General features: G+C 46.2%; 2 protein-coding genes across 3 annotated transcripts in view; one reads left to right on the top strand and one right to left on the bottom strand.

The window, feature by feature from the left end:
* The window catches only part of LOC124479268 (zinc finger protein 658B-like), a 375,953-nt gene that overhangs the window by 329,447 nt on the left and 27,772 nt on the right, over positions 1-18,734 (bottom strand). The window lies entirely within an intron of this gene.
* cdc42ep1b (CDC42 effector protein (Rho GTPase binding) 1b) lies at positions 6,259-17,150 on the top strand. Of its 2 annotated transcripts, none has more exons than XM_047038009.1 (3): positions 6,259-6,460; positions 10,983-13,714; positions 15,371-17,150. In XM_047038009.1, the coding sequence occupies exons 2-3, from the start codon at positions 13,261-13,263 to the stop codon at positions 16,033-16,035; spliced, it is 1,119 nt and encodes a 372-aa protein (XP_046893965.1). In that variant the 5' UTR covers positions 6,259-6,460; positions 10,983-13,260; the 3' UTR covers positions 16,036-17,150. The 2 variants fall into 2 exon arrangements, with proteins under 2 accessions (XP_046893965.1, XP_046893966.1); XM_047038010.1 differs by lacking the exon at positions 6,259-6,460 and adding an exon at positions 7,223-7,620.

Below are 18,734 nucleotides of genomic sequence, written 5' to 3'. Positions count from 1 at the left end.
TCATCACTCATGTTCTCTGGAACCTGGGATCCTGGATGAACACAGGCTATATTTACACTTTGTCAGAAAAACATGGATGTGTACTACAGACTGTCTAAGTGTTCCAGTGTGTGTGTGTTAAGTGTTCCAGTGTGTGTGTGTTAAGTGTTCCAGTGTGTGTGTGTTAAGTGTTCCAGTGTGTGTGTGTTAAGTGTTCCAGTGTGTGTGTGTTAAGTGTTCCAGTGTGTGTGTGTTAAGTGTTCCAGTGTGTGTGTGTTAAGTGTTCCAGTGTGTGGCTCTGCTTGAGGGTCTGTATGTGTGCGTGTGTGTCTGTGTGTGTATGCGAGTGTCTGTGAGTGTGTCTGTTCAAAGACAGCTTCCTGTTGTAACCCAGAAGAGGTTGTGGGTCGCCATAACAATAGACCATTGTCTCCGGGGCCAATCCCAGCTTCCTGACGGGTCAGAATTCACGGAAACCAGGGGTACAGTCCAAACAATAACAACGGCCTGTGTCTGAGCTCCTCGCTGCACCTCTTAACAAGAACCCCACCGCACACATCCTCCTCACCACAGACAGATACACAGACGGGCACACCCCCGCCGCCCCAGGAGCCGAACCAAACCACCTGAAAAGGACCTCGTTCCCTGGCATGAGGCACTTGGATGCCGACCCTTGGAGGACAAAGGAACATGTCTGTGGAAGACTTGTCTGTGGAATACTTGTCTGTGGAAGACTTGTCTGTGGAAGACTTGTCTGTGGAAGACTTGTCCGTGGAAGACTTGTCCGTGGAAGACTTGTCCGTGGAAGACTTGTCCGTGGAAGACTTGTCCGTGGAAGACTTGTCCGTGGAAGACTTGTCTGTGGAAGACTTGTCCGTGGAAGACTTGTCCGTGGAAGACTTGTCCGTGGAAGACTTGTCTGTGGAAGACTTGTCCGTGGAAGACTTGTCCGTGGAAGACTTGTCCGTGGAAGACTTGTCCGTGGAAGACTTCCTGTCAGACGTTTTCGAACGTGTGCCAACGACGAACTGCCACTGCTTCACCATCTTCCCACTCTGCACCCTATCTGTCCACACGTTGTCACTTGCGTGTTGAAGGGTGTGTGTGAACGTTGCAGCAGTGGTAGCCCAGCTTACTGTGACCTTCGGACCCTGCTGACAGGGCAGGGAAATCCCCTCTCTGGGTCTGATCAGACTCTGCTGCCTCCGCCATAATCACACACACACACACACACACACCCACACAATCACATGCACACACACACAAGCACACACACGCACCAATCCTGGCTGTCCCTACCCTAGCGTTCCAGGAGCACATCTGGATTTCATGAGACCCATGGACTCTCGCCCTGCTCTCCTAATGCACTTCAAATGGCAGCATGCTTGGCAAGCTAACGCCCGCCCTGCGATACACACCACACCGCCTCCCCAGACCAACAATTACATAAATATTTACTTTCATGGGAGGAAAATGACATGCAGAGAATGGCAAGAGGGGAGAGACATAAATCAACTGTTTGCGTCCTACATACGGCAGTTTTTGTCCGCAGTTTTTGTCCACCTTGCACAGGGGTTCACAATGAGAGATTGTTGCTGTTGACTTACTTTAGTTGCTACTAAAAAGACCTTGAGAAGGGTTGTAGAGATTGAGAAAGGGTACTGTGCGTGAAGTGTGAACAGACACCCACAGTGCCCTGGCCCCTCTGCTGGTGTTGGCTCATGCAGCCTTCTGCTGCACATTCCTGCTGTTATTTAGTTTGGCCTGCTGAGGGCATGGTCAATGCAAATGCCACTAGAAGCTATTTTCATAGCGGCAAACACACAACAGTAATTCATCCTGACTGAGGGATGTGGTTGTGGGGGTTTAGATTCATGAATAGTGGTCAGCCCTTAGGATTGATGGGTTTTCACAAAGTCTAGATTCAGCACTGTTATCCAGCGCTAGCCTGTGACCTGATTGATGTTAGATGGAGTAATGACATTGCAGTAGCTTTGTGATACAGTAAAAAAACTAAATCGTGTGCGTTTCCAATCTTGACTGAGATTGAGTCTTCCTTTTGGAAGTCGCTTTGGATAAAGCGTCTGCAAAATGCATTAATGATTGAGTGTCCAATGCTCACAGTCTCACAACATATTAGGGAGACCAGGGAGTCAGTCAGAAGTGACTGCTCAGCTACATTTTGGAAAACCGCTTTTGGAAAATCATAATTTTCAGTCAGAGCAGCAGATAAATGGACCTCAATTCCCACCCAGTTTCAGTCTTTTTGAAACAACACTTAACACATGGCTCAGTTGGCCTGCAGTTGTATTGTGCATGGCCCCTGTTTAATAACCTGAGAAACCAAACTAACTGAAGGATCTTTTTGGACCTTGGCGATGGTATGGGTTGGAAAGCATGAAAGAGTTAAAGGGTTCTTGGCATACTGTACAAACTGTGTGAAAGTCATTTCCTGAAGAGAAATTCTTTTTCTGTATGAGAGACTTCTCATCCTGTTTTACTAGCCCTCCTTCCTCTTCTCCTCCCACTCTTCTCCTCCTCTCATGCACACCCCCATCCTTCCCTTTTCATCTACCGCTACCCACCATCCCTCAATGGATTCTTTTAATCAATGTCTCTTCATAGTTCTTGAGAATCTGTCATATTTTGCTTTTCCCCCCCTCATCTCTCATCTATGACTGTGTTTTTGTTGTTGTTGACATGACTGGTACCCCTCTGTGTCCAGGAGGTACCTAGTTGGCATACTTACTAGTTTTCCTTTGATTTGAAATTCTCTTCTTGTCTCTCTGTCCAGTATGGTTCACTGTTTGGCTCCTTCTTTCTGTATCGTCTCCTCTGCACGCACACACACATCAGCACAATCACACAAATCCTGACCTGGCCCTGTATTGTATCCTCCAGGCCCATCTGAGAGAGCCAATCTTCTCAGAAGAACATCCACGTCAGACTGGGGTCATTGAAGCCTCTGTGTGATGGACGGACATACTCAGCCCTGTGTACATTCCCATCTGTGGGTGTGTGGGTGTTTGGGTTTGCAGTCGAATCCTGCAATAATAAGCACTTGTGATTGTTCCCAGGCCAGAGTGTGTGCGAGTGCGTGTGTGTGTGTGTGTGTGCGTGTGTGTGAAACAGAGAGAAAAGAGTGACAGTATGCATGCTTTCATTCAGAGTTTGTTACTGTTTGTGTGTCCTGTCAGCCTGCGTGTGTGTGTGTGTGTGTGTGAAGAGCTTCCCAGCGTGTGGATGACAGATCCCATTCTGAACCCTGACGCTTCCGGTGTGAGGAGGGACTGCGGTTCCCAGGCTGTCTCTGCTGTCTCAGGACCAGGGTGTCAAATGATAGCCCTCTTAGCTCATTTGTCCCCCGCCATCCCTTCCCATCCTTCTGGATCCACATTTAAACACGTGAAGGCTCACATCTGAAATGTGACAGACATTTTTTCATCCGTTGCCAGGTTCTTAGTCCTGTTCGTTACAATGTCATGCATTTTAAAAACACATCACCACAGATTGTCCTGTAAGTAACAGACACATGTCCATGTGCACACAGAAACATATACAGACATACAGACACACATTAACAAACTCCCTCTCTCCTTCCCAGGCTTATTCCCAAAGTCGTAAAGCAACACTTAAAAAAGACGAGTCTAAAAGCACATGATCTTTTAAGTGCTCCCAAAGGACCCATCAGTATTCTCCCATTCCCTCTATCACCTCTTCATCTTACACAGGAAACGACACATTGATCTCTATCACTTTATTGAGCATGGCATCCTAGTCCAAACAGCTCTTGTGTGTGGATGTACATGCAAGTGTGCGTGTGTGTGTGTGTGTGTGTGTGTGTGTGTGTGTGTGTGTGCCAACTGAGCATGGAGAACACCCTTCATTGGTACCCAGTCACCACGCTCTGAGGATAAACCAATGGGCCTCAACATCACAAAGTGTCAACATCAGAGCCCACAGAAGGAGCAGACAGACGAGTGGAAAATGACTAAACAAGGAGAAGGGGAAGAGAGAGAAAAAAATGGCTACCAGACTATCACACAAAACGAGTAGAGACTCTCGTCCCAATGGCGGATCGTTAGTTGTGTCGCATTGTGTGCAGTGACCTGTGGTCGTTGGTGGCGGTCTTTAAGTGGTTGATTGGATTGGTTGGCTGCCTGCTTTATGGCTGAAGTGGATCATGGGAGCCCTTAGCCCATTTTGCCTGAGGATCAGGGAGGATCTGCAGACCATGGAGACAATGCACAAGATCTCTCTCACCTCACTCGCAATCCAATCTGCTGCGAGACAGGGCTAGACAGAGCTTACCAGAAATTCTCGGTTGTGTTTGTTGAGATTGTTTTAAACCTAAGATCGATCTGTTCAACAGGTCTCAGAGAAAAGACCTTCCCTCTCTCTCTCTCGCTCCCTCTCTCTCTCCCGCTCTTTCACTCTCTCTCACCCCCTCTCTCTCTTTCTTTTCTCTCTCTCTCTCTCTCTCTCTCTCTCTCTCTCTCTCTCTCTCTCTCTCTCTCTCTCTCTCTCTCTCTCTCTCTCTCTCTCTCTCTCTCTTTTCTCTCTCTCTCTCTCTCTCTCTCTCTCTCTCTCTCTCTCTCTCTCTCTCTCTCTCTCTCTCTCTCTCTCTCTCTCTCTCTCGCCATCTTTATTTTGGAGAACTCCAGTCAGCCTGTGTAGGGTCTTCCACAGTCTTCCACTATAATCCTGCACAGAGATGCCTGGACCACGATGGTCAGTGAAAACAATGTTGGAGTGTAATATCACATTACCATGACAACACATTCATCTGGACTTTGGGAGGGGTTTGAGGTTAGAGGGTGCGCCTGCGGTTTCACTTACCCCCACCCCAGGAAGGCCTGGCAGCTGCAGGGGAGAAGGACAAAATGGAAGGAGCAGGGAGGGAAGGAGAAATGGATGGATGGATGAATGGATAGTGGGAGGGTGGAATGGAAAGAGCACAGAAATTCAGAAAACCTAATGTTGAAGCTGAGGTGAAGGGGGGAGACTTAAATACAGTTGGCTGGGATGTCAGTGCACAGTGGAACAGTCTCCCATGGAGGAGAACAGCAGATGTAGGAAGAGAGGTTAGGAGAGTGGAAGAGGAGGAAGAGGTTAGAAGAGGTGGGAAGAGGAGGGAGAGGTTAGGAGAGGTGGACAAGGAAGGAGAGAGGGGGGCAGGGGGTGCAGGGGAGGGATGTGACGGATGGCAGGGCCAGTGAGTCACCCACTATGAGAACTGCCAGCTCCTGTTGTCAGCAGCTGCATAGCATCAGTCTCTCTGCCTCTGAATAGTAAAAGAGAGAGAGAGAGAGAGAGAGAGAGAGAGAGAGAGGGAGGGGGGGAGAGAGACTGAGTCACCTTGATCTTGGTCCCTGTTGCATTCCGTTTTAAAAGTGTTCAAATTCGTCTTCCTCTCCTCTGCATGTCTGTTTCCAGTTTAAGACTATTTCTCTGCACACTTTATCTATGTATCTATTCATTCCAGTGCAGAAGCTTAGTGTATAGTACATATCTGCCTATCTTTGGCTATTTGGAATGTATTCTAAGTCGGTCTATAGATCTGTAAATGCTTCACAGTGGTCCTCTGGCTTTCCCACAGCTGATTGGCTGGTTGTTCTCTGGACTTAGAGACAGGCCGCAGGCAGGGGTCAGCAGGGGTCAAGGAGTTTCACCAGATTAGACCAATCACTAACCACTTTGGAATTTGAAAACTATTTGCTGGCACATCAAGGCTTTGTAAGAAGGACTGTTAGTGTGGAGCATTCCTGCTGGGGTTGTATCCTGTCAGTGTTCAGTCAGTCCACAACACTGCAGTCCTCTCATACCACTGCTTGAACCCCCCATCTTACTCTCTAGTCTAGCCATTATTCTGACGTAGATTAATTTCATATGGTTACATATGGGCAAGCAAATATGGGCATATTTTCACATTAGGCCTATTTCACATATTTCAAAAAGATTTGAATCTTAAAAAATAAAAAATAAAACAAACCGTCACATCCAAATACATGAATTCTGCACCTGCCACATACAAATGGTCCCAAAACTAAACTTTCCTGCGTGCACGCAGGTTCTTTTACGTCTGTTGTGGGTTAATCAGTGTCTTAGGTAGCTGAGCTGGGTAAATAAGCTGAAGGTAAGCACGCGAAACGTGTTGAGCATTTGGTTCATAACTCTGCTGACAAATACAATTTGCAGAGTTTTCTCATTGCCTCATGCCAAGTCTCTACCCCGCCCCGTCGTTCATATCCTGCAAATTTGTTGAAGGCGTCGTTTCCCTTTGCTGAGTTTTCGCTTAGTTCGTCTTACTGCGGCGCCGTCCCATCAGCACCTCCCTAATCTCCATCTTTCCGCAAAACAATTCGCAGGCGCAGCACAGTACCGCTGCACATTGGATTTCATGTGAAACTATCTTAACATCTCTCATGAGGTGGAGATGAAAATAGCTTTTTCACATCTTCTCGCAAGCATAAGGTTGGAGGTGAGTTTGAACAATTTGAAAATATCCACGTGGATTTACTGATTAGTAGTGTTTAAATACGCATGGAAACGTGTGCTTAACAGTTATTTTCTGTTGGTATTGTTAAATGTAGTTGAATGAAGCCATGTTTGCACAGTATCGGTCTGATTGTTCACTGTGCGTCTATAGCGCATTGGATAGATCTGTGCGTAAAAGGGGAACCTTTCGGGGAGATGACGGCCCCAAATGCAAAAGTAAAATGTGTAATTAGTATAAATGTATTTAGGATCGTTTAAGTACATGGGTGGTAAATATGTTATTGTTAATTGGGAGAGTTTGAAAATAACAATTGAGGTATTCGAATATAGAGTGAATGTGTAGTGTGTGCGTTTGTTTGAAAGAGTAAAGTGGGAGACAGAATGTGTTTCTATTCTGTGTCCACTCCTCCAGTGTCTAAACATGCACACAGTAATGCGAGAAATATGAAATTCAATCTCCATGGGAGAATATCTATACTGCAGCTTTCTTGTGACTTGATGTTTTCTTTCTCTTTACCCCCTATTTTGCTTTCTGCTTTCATACATTCTCTGCATCCCCTGGTGCATTCTTTAGAGAACCTAAAACCGCTCCACATACCCTGGCTGCATGTTCATGTTAAATACATTTAAAATCAGTGTTAAATTGCACAATAAGACAATATATATATATATTATCAATATTCAACCCTGATAAGAGTCCTTTGGGCTTGTGTCTTCCTTGGGGATATATATGCAAAGGGAGGGCTGACCAGAGAGTCCCCAGCATATTTAGAAATCACTGTCCTTTCTGAAAACAGAATGCAGCTCTGGAGTTGTAAACGGAGTCATTATGAATGTCCTTCTACTTGTGATATGTAGCCAATGGGGACTGAATCCCATTCCAGAGGACTACCCGACAGGATTTTTTCATTGCGAGGCATTGCAAGATTCTAAATAGCCTTACATACATTTCTAAAAAGTGGATCCGACCTACTCAGCATGCCACTTTAAATGACAAAACAGACTCACAAAATGAGCAGATCTCAATCCCAAAGGAGAAGCCATGAAACCCAGAATTTGATGGGAACTTTGGAATGGATTGGTTCCTGTGGTTTTCCGATAGAACTGCAGCACAACTGTTCTGGAGGCCAGCCAGTGTCTCAGGTCAGTAGATGTTTGAGCTCATTCATGTCTGCTGCAGGCCAGTTTATACCGATGGTAATCTTTGTGCAGTATGGAGGGAAAACTTTGTCACATACAGCAACAACCTGATTTAACCTTTACAGTATGCTTACTGTTGCAAGGAGTTCAGGGAACGCTGTGGTTAGATAATTTGCAAACTTGCCTTTGAAGAAACTGGCAATGGTCTTTTGTGGTGGCTTGAAGTGTAGGGGGAAGTTTAGTCATTTGACAGGGTTTGAAATGGTGCATTCTGTTGTAGCTGTCCGTTGATGTATGCTTGATGGCAGTTTGGAGAACTGACTCTTCCCTCTTTCCGTCTTTGTTTGGGTCAGCTGGTGTTCTGTTTAAAAACCTTCTGTTTGCTCTCCTGCTGTTCAGCTTTATGGATCCTTGCGTGTGTTGACAGAAGTACACTAAACACAAACAGTTTCAAACCTAGTACCAGGGGAGACACACAGAGTGAGAGGGAGATAAGGGTGGGGGAAAGGGGAAAGAGAGAGGGAGAAGGTGTGTGTGTGGGAGGGGGGGTGCTTGAGAAATAAATAGACTGCTGAAGATTGATAGTATTGTAGGAACTTGCTGTGCTGCAAGATGTTTTCCTTGAAAATAAAATCCCCTTGCCTAAAGTCATTGAACTGGAACAGCAGGCGAAGCAGAAATGAACTGTTGTCTTGAATGTTTACACGTCTTATCTTGAATGTTAGTCCACTTTGGTTCATTAGCCATCTTGAGAGAATGAGAGAGGCCATGGGAGAGAGGGGGGACGAGGGAAGTACATTAAGAATGAAATTCTGAAAAGCAGAGCAATCATATGGACTGAATCACACAGTGGTCATTGAATGAGTCGCAGACACAGACACACACACACACACACACAAACAGACACACACATCACACCAAGGGACCTGACAGGACCTTCTCCAGCCGGCCACGTTGCAGCAGTAGTTTCTTGCCTGTGAGTTTAGCTAGATGTAGTATTTGGCCCGTTGCTTTGGGTGTACTGTACCAGGCCACAGCTTGATGGTGCAGTACTGTTAAAAGACCATGGTGCTCCGGTCCAGCGGAGGCCAGCCTCAGGGCTGACCCACTGTGGCAGCACATGTCCATGACAGGCCCAGCACCGAGCCCACTTCTGCAATTAGTGGTTCTGTGGTACCAGATGTTTAACGAGAACAGTGAACTCACTCACTGGCAGGCCACTTACTTCCCAGACACAGGGAAGAGAAAGGGGATGAGATATGCTGTCGAACATGTGGGTAAGAACGAGAGGCTTGAGAAAGAGGGGGAGAGACAGAAAGAGATGAGTGGGGAGAGAGAGCTAAGTAGAGTGCGAAAGAAGAAAAAACCAAACACAATGTCTTCCCAATCAGACTTACAATCTTTATGTGACTGTGATAATGGAGGACGACTGGCTGCTCCCCTCTAGACACACTGTTCCCTTTCCTCTTACCCTGACCCTTCCTGTCACTCCCCGTCTCCACCTTCATCCCCCTTTCCTCCTCCTCGTCTCCACCAAAGTCTCCATAATCTCCCCCCCAATCCCCCCCCCCCCGTATACCCTCTCTCAGCTGAGCACCCCTTTCCTACTCTCAATCTTCCTTCCTCTTACAGTCCCCTCACGGTGCCTCCCCCCCCACCCCCCCGCTGTTTAGATGTAATCAGACATGCTGCTCTCTCTCCTGCCTCACAGCACCAGCTGCCTGTTTACGGATGTTAGCAGGTACAATTAAGAGATAAAGACCGTGTTTAGCAGAGCTGCGTGCCTCTGCGGGAGTCCATAAGCAGGCCTGTTAAAGTGTATAAAGAGCCCGGAGAGAGGATTCCTGCTCTGTGGTACATGGCACGCCTTTATGTACCCTGTTGAGATGAAAGAATAAGAGGTCGCACACTGGGAGAAAAGGAAGAATTGAAATATAATCGGAGAGAGAGGTATTTGGAAAGGCAGGTGAAATGTGTTTCCATTCCGTGCTTGATGGCTGTGATTGAAGTGAAGACGGTTGGCTCAGTGAGTTCAAATGAACAGTAGTTCCAGTAACCTTTTGTTAGTAGTGTTCCAGCCTACATGAGCTCATCCCCGACACGGACACTGTCACGCTACTGGCCCCCTGGCCTAATCGCCTTCTGAATTGAATTGCAGCTAATCGTTAATGAGCTGAGGGATCAGCACAAAGGCGCCGGACAGCAAACAAAAACCCGTCCTCCCGTCCTCCCTCCTCCTGTTCCACCTTTTTCTTCCCTATTCCATCATCCATATTACATTCTGCCATCCTCTGTCTTTGTTTCACTAACCATCCTTTACTTCCTGTCCCATCCCTGCGTCCCGTCCTTTTATTCCTCTGTCTCAAACCTGTTGCTGTAATGTACGTTGGGGTAACAATGTGGCCTTGCGCCATTTGCCTAAATTGGGATTCATTATGATTATCCTGTGGAGCGCACAGGGTACGAGAAGCAGCTACCCAGAACCAGGGCGGGGAGAGAAGCAGGGTGGGAGTGTGGGTGGTGGGGGGAGACGTAAAATGTGTGTTACCGGGAAGCCTCCCCATGCAACAGGAAAGGGGGAGGGGGGGTAACTCTGCCGGTCAGTCACTCTGACAACCAGTGACACTAATCTTCCCAGACACTGAGCAGCAGTCAGGCCAAGCCATGTTGGGCTTAGCTGCAGGTGCTCGCTGCCTAAACAGACAGGAAAAAATGGGGAGGGAGGTGGGCAGCCGAGGACATTGATAAACCTGCCCCAGCAGTAACTGGAGAAACGAGTGATGTGAAAAGCTGTTGATGGTGAACTGGGAGAAGTAAGGACCAAAGAGAGAAGGGAGGTTTTGTCCGCATCGTTAGTTAAGAGGATGTGTGACAAATCAGGCAGTTAGAACCTGTTGGAATGGATCAAATCCATACAAGACTGGCACTGACAAAGAAAGGCCCCCTGTGATTTTTTGATGCGTAAACAGACTTCAGCTCACAAACAAAAGCAGCTGTCTGTTGCAACAGACCTCTCAGCCAAGGCAAGCCAAGTGTAAAGGCGAACATTCCCAAAATATATCAATCTTGACGTCTAGCAGCCTGACACATTTACATTTAGTCATTTAGCAGACACTCTTATCCAGAGCGACTTACAGTAAGTATAGGGACATTCTCCCCGAGGCAAGTAGGGTGAAGTGCCTTGCTCACAACGTCATTTGGCACGGCTGGAAATCGAACCAGCAACCTTCTGATTAATAGCCTGATTCCCTAACCGCTCAGCCATCTGACCCCTATACATTTATGTGGCCCTGATCGTTACTCTTGCTTTGTGTGCAGCTGAGCGTGTAACTGTCTGTGTCTCCCTCTGTCCACCCCTTTCCCAGCTCCCTGACGTGATCTGACTGGAAAGCGGGGGACCCATCTTCCTGGAGGTTCGGGCGCTAAGTGGATTGAAGACGGCAGAGAGCAAGGGATGAAGGGAAGGAGGAGGATGAGGGAAGACAGAAGGAGGGATTAACAGCTAATCCAGCGTACGGCCAATCCCAGAGGAGCCTCTTTGCGCCCTAGCGAGGCGCAGACAAAACAGCCGCTCGGATTACGCCACTCTGCTTTATTGTCTTTTTTTAAGAAAAGCCTTCTTTTAGGGGGGGGGCGGGTGTTTGTTTTCTCTGTCTCTGGGTGCCGGGTGTCCCTTGGAGGGGCTGTGTAGCCCAGGATCAGGAGCAGCAGGCCTGAGGAGAGGGCAACGGCAGGACATCCCACTGACTGTGTGGTCCCACACACGGATAAACGTCTTTAGCGGGAGATGACAAAACCTAGAGTGGACCCCCTGCCCTGACAGCCTGCGACAAAAACAGAGAAGTGCAGACCGCTCTTTTGGATATCACTACACTGTGTATGGGTGATACTTGATATGAAGGACTAACTCGGATCAAGCAACAGGTTGGAGGTACCTTCTTTGCTGTTTGTCTGATGAACGGTAGATTACAGTGGCGCATGAGGTGAGATTGATCCTAAAGCAGCCAGATTACAAGGCAGTTTCCTAAGGGACTTATTTAAAAGTTCAATACTTTTGGTAACCAGAAAACCTTGGTTGATTACCAGAAGGTTCATAGGGGTGACTTTGGTGATGCACGTGCTTCAGAAGGAGTGCAGAATGAGTTTGTCTTCCTGTTTTACGATGCTGCACTGAAGGTTGGATGCTGACTTCCAGACAGACAGCTCTGAAAGGCAGACCCCAGGCACATCAGGAGGAATACAGCTGCTGATTGACCCTGGTGGCGAGTAGTGAAAGCACAAGGAGAGAATCAGGTGGGAATAAAAGGTGTTTTAAAAGCAAGTTAATCCAATTACTCTCGCTTTAACAAGTTATTTATAAACACCTCCCAGCAAGTGTGACAGGCAGGTCACAGGGAGGCACATAGCTTAAACACAGCCTGCTTAATATCTATCACTCACCTCAACTGATATCTACAGTACACTCTGCCAAGGCCTGCAGGAATTTTTACTAGGTTTGGAAAAAGCGGAAATATTTATTCTGGTTTTACGAGGATCTCGTAAACGCTCTGGAGAAGTGATTAGCGTCTAGACTGGTAGGACCTCTGTTAACTGTTTGTAAACATGAGCTTGGATGGCTGGTATAGATCCTGGGGTTACCTGGTGAGACAGCTGTTCTTCCAGTCTGCATAGAAAGACCCCCTTGTGTCCTACATTCTTCTCGGCCTTTGAGTTGGTTCTGAGAAGGAAGAAATACGCCTAAGAAATAAGCCTGAAAGCTTTCTGTAAGATGTCATTCCGGAAGGTTAAGTTATCTTTAGGTTACTAAAGAGGCAGGACGCATTTAAGTTGCGTAGTTTGGTATGTTTTTTAGGACTGAGATTGTTTTAGTTGGAATTATTCACAGGTAGGAGCCTGCCAGCAGGGAAATGCATGATTGTGTTGTTGTTGCTCACAACCAGAACGCCAATACAGACTAACGACCAGGCTCCAATCCAAACCGTGAAGATAAAATCAAGCTGAATGACTTTTTCTTGCGGAATGTTTATAGTTCCCCTGTCTTTCCCGTCTCTGACACAGAGAGGGTGGATTCTCTAGGTCACTGAGTAGGGCTAAAAAGTATATAGTTTGAGGCTGAAAACTGGACGTGTATTTCTGAACATTCACGAACCCAGATCTGAAAACAGCTCCCCAGCTGTGGAACCACAGAGGCCCGCGGTCAGAAGAGCCGACCTTGGAATGTGTCATATCTCCTCTTTTTTCTCCTCACTCCGTTGTGAATGAGGACACAATCTTTGTAAAGTTGAGTGGTCATTCTGGAGAAAAACAAACAACTTGGAAAGAGAGAGAGAGGAATCCATTTTGAATATTGACTGACTTTACATCCTGCCATCCTTCAGCACCAAAACGTGTGGAACATCCAGAAGAGGAACTGCAGCCCAACTCTGTATGAATGGTTGGCACTTGTCGTGTGGAGAATGGATTCTACACACATTCTCACCACATAAAACAATCAGAGATCTGTATTCTCTGTCCTAGGAATCCCAGCCCTGTTAAAGTGACTTTTTTTTATCCCCCAACGCTTTGTCAGTGGACCTTTCACTGGAAATCAAACCTCCTGATTTGAATTGAAGGGAAATTGTGCTTATTATTGTTGAGGACAACATGAGTCTGGGCAAAATGCCAGGGATCAAGGGCCTGGTCTCTGGCTCTCAGGGGAAGCGTCGCTTTAAGAGCGACCTCTCAGTCGACATGATCAGCCCTCCTCTCGGCGACTTCCGTCACACCATGCATGTGGGCCGCGGCGGAGACGTGTTTGGAGACACCTCCTTTCTTAGCAACCATGGTGGCAACGGGGAGACGGGAGATCCCGATTCGCCCACCAGCGGCTCCAAGACCACCCGTTTCTTGTCGCGCACCTTGCGCCACGTTCGCAAGACACCAGCGCCACGTCCAAGAGGCGGTTCCCGCGACCTTTCACCCCCGCCACCGCCCGTCTCACCCATCATCAAAAACGCCATCTCGCTGCCCCAGCTGAATGTGGACTTTCCCAACGGCCGCCTGCAGAGGGTGCTGTTCCCCAGCTCTGCCAGCTCCCCAGGGGACTCCTGTTGCTATGGTAAGATATGCTGACTAACAGGGCCACGCAAGGGGTCAATGTACTGAAACAAATAAAAAAATAGAATAGAATATAACGTAATCAAAGTGTCTTCTAGTGAAGCAGCTTTCAAGAAGACTCAATCGAGACAGAATCAAAGGCTGGCAGAGGTCAAAAGGTTTCCAAAAGTGACAGGAAGTATTGTTCGAAAATAATCTGTCACTTGCTACTGCCTTTGATTAGCATGCATGTGTAAAAGAACCACGCTCCAAGACCAACTGAGAAACTGTGTATGTACCTACCCAGGGGCGCCCCCAGGAATTTTGGGCCCCATGAGAATTTTTTTTGTTGATCATTTCTATTAGTTTTTATATTTTTTTGAATCGTCCTAGCTTTCCCCCCCCCCCTATACGGCGCCCATGTACCTACCCATTTTAACCCAACATGTAGATCTGCAGATCTCCTGGTTCACTTGTTGTTCCATGTTGTTCTAAACTGATAACATGTCAGTGATGATAGATAATGCTCTTGTTTCAGCTACAGTATGGAAACCATTGGATCATGTACATTCAGAGATTAAGCGTCCTTGATCACCATATTAATCTTTACAATTTAAATCAGAATTGTGACTGCGTGAACCCCGCTCCCCAGCCCACCAACCTTTTCCTCATCCCTCGAAGACATCTGACAAACAGACTATCTTTTCGTGAGTCATCTGGAATCACCTAGGTGACACCTGTGGAAAGTTAAAGCTAAACACAAACACACACACTTCTGGTGGGTGGAGAGAAACTGAGAGGGCATTTCCTGTCATCCCTGGTGTATGTGCTGCTTGGCTGCACCACATAAACACCCCATTCATTATACCCTCTCCAAACACTGCTTATACAAAAACTGTGCGTGTGTGTTAGAAGAGGAGGTCCATAGCACAGTACAGCATGTGGGACGTCTGGAATTTCCCCAGTCTCCGGCAACGTTACCCAACATACAAGGAATTTACCCAAGCACAAAGCACCAAGAAAGAGTAACTGGGAGTCAGGTGGCTGAGCTGTTAGGGAATCGGGCTAGTAATAAGACGGTTGCCAGTTCGATTCCTGGCTGTGCCAAATTATGTTGTGTCCTTGGGCAAGGCACTTCACCCTACTGGTCCATTCATTGATATGACGGATTCATCCGTGTACTGTTCAACATCATCTTCATGTACCTGACATAGCAGATTCATAGTTCATCTTTATAATCATGTCACATTTTCCTGTTTCTCCAGTTATTATCCTCTCTTTATCATTCTCTCTTCTATGGCTCTCTAGCTAGCAGTGGCCCTTGACTGCTCACTAGGCAAAAAACTGAGCCCCCCCCTCCAGGGAGCATTCAGAGACAGTGAAGTCATGGCACTGTGGAATGTGTGTGGGTTAGGCTGGGGCCCCAACTACCGAACACCTTCAGTGAGGATGCTTGGTTGTGTACTGCCACCTTCTGGCCAAGGCATCAAACTGCATCAAGGAAGGCATGATTGGTCTTCTCTTTGATTGTTTTTATCGCTGGGAATTCAGTGGCTTTTAAATGTATTGTACACATTAGCAACCTTGTTTCATGTGGTAGACTTTTATCAGTGTAATAACAAAGATAAACATGCCCCCGTCCCTGGTCTATGCCCCCTCCCTCTCTTCTTGTCTGCAGGTCTGCAGTCCGGTTTCGTCACGCTCCCCCGTCTCTCCCGCCTGGACAGACAGCTGGACGATGGAGACAACCGCCGTGGCTCCCTCACGGAAAATGGGGACTTCTTGATGACGCGCTCCGACTCCTTCACCTCCTTGACCTCCTTCACCGTCGACCTGGGCCCTTCCCTCATGAGCGAGGTGCTGGGCTTGATTGACAGTCCCAGCGGCCTGCAGATGACCAGTAACAGTTGGCTGCAGGAGGACAAGGAGGAGGAAGAAGAGGAGGAGGAGGAGCAGAGCTCCGTGTTTGAGATGGCGGTTGAGAGCCCCACGCTGAGCTCCCCCAACCCCTCCATGGGGAGCACGCCGGTCAGGGCGCATCCCAACCACAGGGGGCGCTTTTGTAGCTCGGAGTCGACAGAGCACGAGGAGGACGGCAGGTCTCTCAAGACGCCAGACGCGTCCATGGGGTCGCCGGTACGGGTGGAACCCACCATGGAGGCAGAGAGGTTCCAGAGGGCGGCGGACGTGCTGGCGCGTCACTATGGGGGCGGGTCCTTCTCCAGGGGGAGGAGTCCCAGCGAGGAGGGCTGCGGGTCTGATTCAGCGTCCAGTGCGTCTTCCCTGCACGGCCATAAGGCTCCGTACGCCTTCCCTGATGAGGAGGAGGAGATTAAAGTATAAATGTCAATGTTATATGTTTAAGAGCAGTAAGGAAACGTTTCACTTTTGTATTCACACTACAAGAAGACTGTTGAATCTTGACACATAACAATCGTGAAGAAATCTAGTTTTTTAATAACTTTTTGTAATCTGCATAACTGTGTTTTATTACCCCCAATACCATCAAAAAACAGGCTGACCTTGAATCTTCAAATCCTAATGGATGCGTAAAACCTTGTTGCATGAGAAGAACATTTTAAGAAGTGTTTCTACAGCAAGAACCACGCAAAGTGGGTTAGCCCAGACCAACATGATGACACAAAATTTAATAAAATCTATATGTATTGTAAAATTACAATAAACTAACCCCATTCATAATCTGAATTTTAATAATATTTTTTAACCAACATTGCAGACTCTCATATGAAGAATAAAGTTTAAGGAAGAATTTTGTGCAAGAAGTATAGAAAGGAAGAATACTGTTATCTAAATGTAAAGAAAATCCCTATATCTTTGACAAAAAATTAAAAGGGAAATCAAATGTATCTGTATCAAGATTGTAAAAACGTCAAAAGACAACATAGAGTGATGTAGTAGCTGTTCTTTAGATTTTAGTTTAAGTAGACCTGACAGCACACTTGTGATTTTTCATTTTGAGTTTCTGGACCACAACATGCACATCAATATTCATTAGATCCAAGATCAACAGTTCATAAAGATTTGTCTTTTCAAAAAACATACAGTAGATAGGGAAAGTAGGTAAGGTTTACCCTGAACCATAATAAACCTGTACAGTACATTCTGTATAACCACCCATAATGCTGATCGAGATGGCCTCAAGCATGGGCTATATGTATATTTTCAGTGTTACTATGTCCATTTAGGTGTGGATTGAGTAGGTCTATGTATATATTCTAGGTGGAAGCAGACATTGTTTTGTAAAGTTTGAATGTATCATAGGACTGTTGAAGGAAATCAAATAATTGGATATTCATGTTTTTAAATATATAGGAGCATGTACTGACCTGATGTCTATGTAACGTACACATGTGACTACTGTATGTGGAGCATTTACACATAATAGCAGTTATAATCCCAACAAAGCATACCCATTTAATTAAATAATGTTTTCATAAGAATGTATTTGTTATGTATGACAATACAGTTTAAATCATAGATTTCCCATTATTTAGCAGACTTGGTTCAGGCCAAGAAAGAAGATAATCCAATTGAGGGGTTCTTAGTGTCTGATTATTTGCTTAAATTACAGAGACTAACCTGATGAGGTAGCCTGGGGGGGGGGGGGGGGGGGGTGCTGTGCTCAACATTTAATAACCAATTCCCCGAATACGTCCACTATTGCAAACATTTATCATATTCTAAAGTTGTTTTATATTTGTGGTAGCCTTCAGAGCGTTGCACAGCCACAGCTCCCTGGTAGGTCTACCTCGCTAATGGAGGGGCAGGCAAGAGTGAACCCAAAAAGACATAAAAGATGCTGCGTACACACATTCAGTGCATCAACAGCACGCAACTGTACTGTACAAGTAAAATAATAGCCAACATAATTCAGACAAAATGAAATAGGAGGCTACCTTGCGCGAGTCTGAGATGCACAATAACATGTGTCAGACCGTTGCACAGCCACAATTCTCAAGTAGGCTACCTGCATGAGCACAGGGGAACATGTTTAGCATAGGCTACAGTGCAGTATATTTGCAACATCAATATTTTACAGATCTTTTGCAGACTTAACATTTTACATTACCACAGTTTGTTCAGTTTGTATTATCAAAAATCACAGAAAGACAACTTACCTTGCTAACACCGGAAGGGCAGGCAAGAGACAACAATAGGAGGGTAGACTAACACAGATGAAACAAACCAAAATAAACAAAACTTTTACAATCAATTGCACACAGAAATCTACATCAACTATGCAGTTGTAATTAAATACAAAGCACGCACTGAATTATTGCTTTTATTATCTAAATATGAACATCACCTTTTGACCTGTCCTATTTGAACTGATGTGCAGTTTGGTGCAGGGGGCGAATCTAGGTTCCCACTTTTGGGGGGGCTAAGCCCCTAGTAAAACCTATTATTTTTCCTGTGACCCAACAAAATTGGGGGACGTGTTCCCCCAGAAGACATTATTGAAAATATCATTTTAAATTGTGTCCTTTAGTGGGTTTTAGCACATTTCGATTTAAAATATGAAAGAAAAAAAAAGTTAAAAGTTTATTTTTATTTTAGTAAAATGTTTTGGGGGGGCTAATGAAACTTTTGGGGGGGCATTTGGGGGGGCTCAGGCCAAGGAAACATCCAAGGAAACATCCAAGGAAACATCTAAAACATGCAGGGCAGGGGGTCCCTGAGGACCAGGGTTGAGAACCACTGATAGGGTAACCCTAATCCTAGGGCAACAACATCCCACTGTTAGACAGTGCCATGGACGTTTTTGTCTGCCTATTGCATTCAAACAAAGGTGGAACCAGGAGACAAAATAATCTTACAATCACAACATTTCTTAATTATTCTTGCAAGCAGAGAGACTGGCTAACTCATTCACGTTTTGAGCACTCTTCCATGACTTATAGGCAGGGGCGTCGTTAGACCCTTTTTGCTGGGGCACGTGCCCCAGTATAAATCTGCTGTGCCCCAGTAAAATCTAAAGTTTCAGTTAACAATTTACTTCATTAGTCAGTGCATTAATTTAG

The sequence above is a fragment of the Hypomesus transpacificus genome, chromosome 17, assembly GCF_021917145.1.
Source record: "Hypomesus transpacificus isolate Combined female chromosome 17, fHypTra1, whole genome shotgun sequence".
Taxonomy (NCBI): domain Eukaryota; kingdom Metazoa; phylum Chordata; class Actinopteri; order Osmeriformes; family Osmeridae; genus Hypomesus; species Hypomesus transpacificus.
Note: the sequence above shows the minus strand (reverse complement) of the source record. Positions and strands in the feature narration are given on the sequence as shown.

Coding starts and splice junctions, on each gene's coding strand:
- cdc42ep1b (XM_047038009.1), top strand. CDS start 13,261: ATGAGTCTGGGCAAAATGCCAGGGATCAAGGGCCTGGTCTCTGGCTCT. Junction 13,715..15,370: donor AGGGGACTCCTGTTGCTATG/GTAAGATATGCT, acceptor TCTTGTCTGCAG/GTCTGCAGTCCGGTTTCGTC.